Source organism: Nestor notabilis, unplaced genomic scaffold (genome assembly GCF_000696875.1).
Source record: "Nestor notabilis isolate BGI_N333 unplaced genomic scaffold, ASM69687v1 scaffold31001, whole genome shotgun sequence".
In the NCBI taxonomy this organism is placed as follows: Eukaryota; Metazoa; Chordata; class Aves; order Psittaciformes; family Psittacidae; genus Nestor; species Nestor notabilis.
Window position 1 is genome coordinate 26,972 of NW_009915673.1, and position 7,913 is coordinate 34,884.

Here is a 7,913-nt window from a genome sequence, read left to right on the forward strand (position 1 = left end):
CATTCCTTGAAGTTCCTGAAAAAATACAACATCATCAGCTTCCCGCAGGGCTTTTATTTACAGCTCCTCAAAAGTGACGTTTCACACCCTCCCTCATTCATAGTGCCCTTCAACAGCAGAATGACCGTCCTGGAGCCACCAGCTCACGGTGCAGTCGACCTGCAGCAGTTCGTCTCCTCAGTCACAGCACAGTGTGAAACAGAGTTAGTGTGAAACAGAAGCAGGAACAGCCACAGCCAGATTTGGGCTACAAAAGGTTCCAGTTGTAACTCAGTGATGAGGGCTGACACTCACACACCGAGCAACGGATTCTGCAGGATCAGCTGCCTTATTTCCTCACTGCCCTCTCCAACGAGGTGAAAAGGCAGTTCTGCTACATCACACAACTGAGATTTCCCTCTAACTCCAGCAACCCCCTGTCTCTATCCCTAAGCAAAAGCCCTGTGAACAGCCAGCAGCTCATTGTTATCAAGTTCCAAGACATGAGGGGGCTGCACCCACCAGGATACAAACCTTTCTCCACTATGGCCTGCTCTGTTCCCCCCTCAGTTTCTGAGCACCCTGACTTTTCATTCCTCTGAAAACCAAAGCCTCCAAAAGGGCCACGTCCAAAACTAGGAATCAACAGTGGCAGCGCCGCAGGAAGAGGAACCGGGAAGCCTGTCTGGGGTTGCCTGTTCCCTGCATCCCGTCAAGGAACAGAGAGCAAGGGAAGTCCATAAAACTGACAGAGTTTAAGCGTGATGGGAGCCAGGAACAACCCTGTGAACAGCACAGAGTGAAGACCAAATGTCAACTCCACCACTGACGTTTTTGGTTTTATTTCTCCTCCCTATGCCTTAGTTTCCCATTTGTAAAACCAAGGTAATGATACTCCTCTCTTTGGTAAAAGCACCAAGTCCTTTTACTGGGGTTAGTCTTGCTTCTGGGTTCTACTCTCTGCTCTGCTGGGCGACTTTCACCAAGTCCTGTTAAATTATTTGATCCACAGCTTCTCTTTTCGTAATACTCAGGAGAATCCCCCAATCTCACCCCAGCTGCAAAAGAGCCAAACTACAGAGACTGAGATGCAGAACTAAAACTACAGTTGTGTCAATATATGACTCAGTAATTGCCCAGGATGCTTTTTGTAGAACATGCACAGCTTTGCTCCTGGGAATCAAAGAATTCACAGTGGAAAAGCCAAAAATCCCTCAAGATAACACCAGAAATTGAGGGTGTTTTCACTCTTTCAAGCAAAAGCTGTGAGTTTTTCATTAAATATAACAACATATTCATTCATTATGTATTATTCATCCTTTGGTTTTGCAATTTTTGGCCTTGTGCTGAACTCTACATTATGGTGAAACAAAACCTGTTTTTTCCCTCTCCACTACAGTTCTCCATGGGAGCTGGAAATCTTCACAAAGGAGTTCTCTTGTCTCCCTTTAGAAACTCATTAAAGTCACTAAAAGCTTTTTGAGGCTTCTTTTTGAAGACCTGCTAGGGTTTGTTGGAAGAAGACAGCCTGTACTGAGGGCCTCAGCTCCCCCACAGTGGCACTGGATGCAGCTGTTCAAAGCCCCATTGTAAGAACTCCTGAAAGGACCATAAGTAACCAAGTTGCAGCACTTGCTCACAGTTCATGGCAGTGACACTTCCCAGAAGCCAAGTCCTCACTGTGAGAGTCTGTGAAAAACAGAAGACAAAGAGAAGAGGCTCATCCCTCCACCCTTGTTCCCCAGAAGCTGGTGGCTGCAAGAAACGACTGCAGTGGCAAAAGTCAGCCTCATCCTTACCCCTTCTCCTCTGACATGCCCAGCCTTCCAGTGGGAGCTGGCTGCCTGCTTAGTTTCCTGTGGAAAAGCTCATAGCACTGTTAAGCACTGGCCACCTCACCTCAGTTTTCCACCCGCTGCTCTCTCTAGGCTGGGAGCATTGCCTTTGCATCCTTTGCCAGCACTTATCTCCCCTCCTGCAGGTTATGACCAGGAGAGACAGCTGAACTAAAAGAAGTGATGGGTCAGGTGGATTCCAGTTCTGGAGTACACTGGCACATTCAGGATGAGAGAATTCTCAGGATGAGAGATTTTGACCATTGTCACAGAAGCAAATGGCTTAAGCATCTGGCTTTAATCTTTAACAAATTAATCTGATTTACAACTACAGCAGCAAAGGCACTAAGAGCACCCATAACATGATAAAGTCACAATCACAAGCTGCAACAACGAGGTAGGCCCTGGTGGTATCTTAATAACCTGTTCGAAAGCAATATATGTTGATATAACCAGCAGAATAAGCCGATGAAGAATAAGAAAAAATCAGGCAAAATAAGCACTAACAGTTAAGGGCTGAAAGAATTAACACTCTGTAAGGAACAATGAACCCAGATTTGGGTGTAAGCAGCAGTTTTGGACCACTTTTCTCACCTGTCCGGCTTGATTCTCCCAGGAGCAGCATGGTTGTAATGACAAAAAAAAGAATGGAAGACCTTTGTCCATTGTAGCAGAAATAACTTCTGTCTAAAGGAGACTTAACTGCTGGAGATGAAAGGCAAGTAGTTAAAGCTGGGTTTAGAGATCCTCACTGCTGGGTTAAAATCAGAATATCCTGGATTTTCTGCAGCTCATTCTGAAGAGTCCCAAGTCAAGCAAAGGTCTCCAGGTGAAAACAGAGTCACCTCTGAGACCAGCCATACAAGCATTAAAGGAAAGAGTCTGGAGAGCAGCTTACCACAGCAAAAAGGATGTGACCAGCCTGCAGAGTGGATTTATCAGAGATGATGTGCTGTGTCTCTGCTGGTCAGCTCTCCACAAAGGAGACATGTGCCACCATGAGCGTGAAGGAGAGGGGCAGATGTAGGTGTGTGCCCTGACAGGGGACGCAAACCCATGGATGTGGGAAAGGAGGGGGGACACACACACGGGTTGCCAGGGAAATGAGGGGAAGCAGCTGAAGCGCTCCTCAGAGCCAGGTCCTTGTGCTCTGGGAAAGGGAAGGGGCTGTCACAGAAGTTTTAGAATATGAAGAGGCATTAATGAAAGAAACTAAAGAGGCACCAATGGAGCAACCTCCTCCAGGGGGCTTAAAAGCAAAACCTGAATTTTGCATCCCGTTTAGGTTGCAGAAAACAAAGGTGTTTATTTCATTTACACTGAAACAAAGCTGTTTTCCCCCACATCTAAAGACAAGAGAATTTGCTTCTGAAGCCCACTTTCATCTCAGCCTCCTGCCTTTAACTGAACAAGGAAAAAGGGACAGGGAGAGGAGGGCTGAAACCAGCATATTTTCAATTAACTTTTTTCAATTCAAACTCTGCAACAAAACTTCTGTGTGGCTTGAAACAGTCGTACATGTCATTGTAAAACAGCCACAGATCTATGACAAACCATCAATGCCAGGTTACAGCAAGTCTTAAGCTGCAGCAATATTTTGGATTGTATGCGTTGTCATAGCTCAAACAAAGTTCAGGACACCATTATCCCAGAAACTGTAAAAATCATATTAAAAAAACCCACTTACCATTTAGGAGACTGTAGACAAATAAAAATCCTACACTACATACAGTGTTAGTTGTTTCTGCTGCTGCTCAGAAACACCGGCTTCAGTTCATCTCACCTCCTCATGAATGTTTCCCCAAACCTGGAAAACTCTTGGCATTACAGCTCAGGAGTTTTCCTCCCTTGGTTTCTCTACATTTTTCATCTAATGAGAGGGGTGAATAAAATGAACATAGAAGATTCTTTCTGGGTTCAATTTAAATGCTGTCTTTGTTGTGAAAAATACTTCAAATGGGAATATTCTGATCCTTGTGAAAGGATCAAAGCAGGGGACTGACATTCGAGTTATGGATCAGTCTGCTTGTTTCCTGGTAGATTTAACCTGTAAATTACTGCTGCTTTCTCCATACAGTTCACTACATCCTACAAAATGAGCTTTATTTCAAATGGCCTCCTTCATTAAAAAGCTAATTAGAGCTGGTAATGTATTGCTTGCATCCCTTGAAAAGAGCACAGTAACACACTGCTGCTGCTGTCTGAAAGAACAAATACAGTGTAAGTATGTGCAAAAATAATTAAAAAAAGACTTTTAGCAAAGGCTGATAAACTTCCCTGGCTCTGATTTATACTGCAGTCATTTAGGGACAAACATTATCACTTAGAATAAAGAGAGAGCAGAGGGGCTTAGTGCCTCCCAGTGTGTAGAGTTCCTCAGTTACTGCTTAAATGAACCACTGCAATATCCATTCACCATCTACCTGAGGAGGTGCTACAAGGTGTCCTCGTGCTGGCTTTACAGCAAAACAAAGTAAGGATTTAAGTGGTTGCTCTGCTAGAATCAGCTCTCACTCCTCAGAAGGTTTTCAGTCTTTGAAAACATAATCAAAGACTACACCATGACTCCTCAGCCAGTCTTCTGTCTGCAGTGCTGCCAGTAGGCATCAGTATGGACACAGCAGTGGAAAGGTGAGCAGCCACCAGCTAGGAAGGAGACAGCCTGCTGCACACAGGCATTGGTCCTTGCCATCTAGAACAACAACAGCAGTGACTGAAGGCAGTAGCTCACTTACAGCGGTTCCTTTCTCCTCTCCTAGTCTGTTTCCTGACTGGGCACTGGAGCAGCAACTCGATGAGCAGGCACCAGGGAACTGCTGGGATGCTGTGCTCGCAGCCAACGCTGTTATAATGAGAGAAGAGAGGGAGGAGCCAGGCTGAGGGGCTTCTGCAGAACATGCGGTGGCTGCCACACACCCCGGGCACTTGGGGCTGGGAAAGAGGAGGAGACTACACCCAGCAAGAAGACAATGGTTGGAAGCAGTTTGGCCCAGCAGCTGAATACTACATCGAGGCTCAGAAAATCCTATTACTGGCCTGATGTGTGGTCCTCTGGAAGTCCCTCTCTCTTTACAACAGTGTCATGCCAAGCTGTGCCCATCTCTCCTGTCTATTGCTAGTGTGAGCTGCTCCAGACTTTCTCCACTCTGTGACTGTCTCAGAAGATCAGCTGGGGACTCACGTATAACACCAAAACCCCCCCCAACCATTACATACATCCATCTAGTATTTCCTCGCAATGCCTGGACAGCTGAAGGAAGGCCTGAGCTTTCAAGATAAACTATTACATTCCTCTCTGGATTGTACAGTTCTGTTTAACACACAGGCACAGAAATTAAGCCCCTGTCCCCTCCATCCTCCCATTTACTAGTTCCACTTCAAAAGTGAGCTGAAGCACAATGCTGCCAAGTGGCTGCTCTGCTGGGCCAGGTCATTTATAAATACACACATCGAGGCGTTGTAATAACAAAGAAGCGCCTTCACAGGAATTCAGCAGAGTAAACACTACAACTCATCCTGCCGGGGAGTTGGAACATGTCCACACTTAAGGAAGAAACAACCATTTACTCCCTCCTTGACTTTAAGATGATGAAAAACTGAAGATGGAAAACTATCCAGCAGCGTGCACGTCCTGGCCTTCTTCCCTGAGCTTTCTGTATACGTGCCACTGAGGAAATCAATTATTAAATATCAACGCAGCTTGATCTGTGGAGTCAAAAACTGCTTACACTTCAATTCAAAAGGCTGCAGCTGGTGAAGCTTGCCCCTAACAGAGTTCAAGGGCTTGCTTCATAGCTCACTGCAATTAAGGGGAGTCCTTAGATCACTTTTAGTGCACTTCAGACCCCAGATGGTGTAAATCATTCTCGCAATATAAATTATGGCAAGATGCTAAGATCTGTTATAAATGATAATTACCTCCTGTCTATAGGACAAAACAGAAAAGGAACCCAGAAATAACTCTTCACCCTGGATTCCTCTCGGAGGCTCTGACCTGCTCACAGGTTCATCTCCAGGTGCTGTCTTAGGTAGTCTGAAGGTGACTGCGCAACAGTGTGGGTACCACGAAATGAATTCCGTTCCTAGGAATAAATGGACACATTAATGGTTGTGTGTAGTGTAACAAAACAAGCTGTAAAGGTAGTTACTATTAGTTTAGAAGCAGGAGGGCAAAATTCAACTGTATCCTACTAAGTTAAACCCAGACACTGCTTTTTAAAACCTTGAACGAAGATAAATGTTTTGAAGTGCTACAAGGCACTGCCTTCTGTGAGGTGCATTAATTTAACAAGTATCAATCAAAGACAATCTGATTGTGAAACTTGGCCTTTGAAAAGACACAAATAGGCCTTTTAAGCGTTAACTTTCTGAAGCTGTCAAGTTGTGGGTGCTTTCCTGCTTTTAAAGATAAAAAAGCAGTAACTTTAAGTCATTACAGAATGATTTTTCATCCAGAGAATGCTGACATTTGCTTTGTGTTAAGACACAATGTGAGACTAATCTTGGCAGATTTACCTTTTTTTCCTTCAGAAATTCTATTGTAGGGTTACTTCAGGGCTCTGCTACAAAAACCTCAAGGGCTTCTCATCCCAATTATGTAGTCAAACAACGAAGATCTGAGCCAGGATGGAAAACTGAGAGAATATTTTCAGACAAAACATACTGAAGACCATTTAAAAAGATTTAATTAGATAATTTAACCCCTCCCAGCCCCATCTCCATGTCATGATGATATCATCACCTATAGGTAGCCTTACATTTTGAAACCTCAGAGGTTATCTGCTAGAGGCCAAATTATACTAAAATTAGGAACCAAGAAGTTCATTCTAGCTCTGCAATCCCCAAGTAAGGCAAGGACCTTCCAGGAGAGAGCATGAACTAACACGCTTCTACTGTGCAATCTGTGGGGACAGGAAGAGATTTTTGACTGAGACAGGTGTAAAGCAAAGTTTTGCTGCAGTATTTTCAGCTAGACTTCAGACCACCCCAGTGATGGAAAAGGGCTGACTATGTTCCTTGGAGAGCTGTAACAGAGTAACTTAGGTCCTTGGATTATGTCTGTTTGGCTGCTAATTACATGAGTTCCCCTGGAATGTTCATCTACACAGCATCACCGGGTGCCAAGCAAAGACATCGCTTTGAGACAACCCATGTGCTGTGCATCACACCAGAACAGAATGCCAGTCTCCACCAGTACTTGCACGTGGTTTGGTGGACCTGACAAAATTTGAGCTGGATCTGAAACAGAATGAATAAGAACTAAATGTTATCCACTAAAGATAAAACAAGGCAGATGGGATTAACCATGTTTGCATAGCACAGACTTCTAGACAGCACAGAACAAGTGTTACGTTACTGCTAAAGAGTCACAGCTGGAGGGTTAAATATGTTTATTTTAGTAGTGTAAGGTGGTTTTACAAACAGATTTTTAGATTTTGCAATATACACAAAGGAATCATTACAAACAAAAAGCAAAATATCCTCTCAATAATACAGCCTCTATGCAGCCTGAAATAAAATTAAACCTCTGCTTCTCTTTAAAATGCATCTCAGTAAACATTCTTCTCCATCACTGGTAAAATGTACATCTATAATAAATGACATAATAATTGGGGGGGATGGGACAGGAGGACAACGATGACACCCCTAAAAATAAAAAGTAAAAAAAAAAAAAAAAAAAAAGAGAGGAAAAATTATTCTCATGTTTCAGTTGGGTTTTAATTCTGAATATGTCCATCTACAAAAAATTAAATAGCTCTTCTTTTTAAAACATATCATTGAAAATTTTGCATGGCAGTGCAATACAGAAATAGTAAAATTCATCCAAAAAGTGCTATGTACAGCAGCATTGTTAAAGTACCGGGAGGAAGGGATGGTCTGTATCCAAGCAAAGACTAACATGCTTTTGAGTCATTTCTGAATCAAAGTCAGAACATCTTTTCAGTCTGTTTTTAGTGATTCCCTTCTCTCTCCTGTCTCATTCCCACAGATGATGCTTTGAGACAAGGAACAGTCACAGTTCAGTTAAAGTGTGTGCATGTGCACATATATGTGCAGACATATATTTGCATACACACAGATGTGTAAATATACATATTT

The 7,913-nt window shown here is 43.5% G+C and overlaps 1 protein-coding gene across 1 annotated transcript in view; it reads right to left on the reverse strand.

Annotated features, from left to right (window-relative positions):
• Positions 1 to 2,439, reverse strand: part of LOC104413315 (probable glutamate receptor) — a 7,489-nt gene extending 5,050 nt beyond the window's left edge. Inside the window, exon 1 of the mRNA XM_010024264.1 lies at positions 2,372 to 2,439. Coding sequence (XP_010022566.1) covers positions 2,372 to 2,439 — 68 coding nt within the window. The remainder of the gene's footprint in view (positions 1 to 2,371) is intronic.
• Positions 2,440 to 7,913: the final 5,474 nt, after the last annotated feature.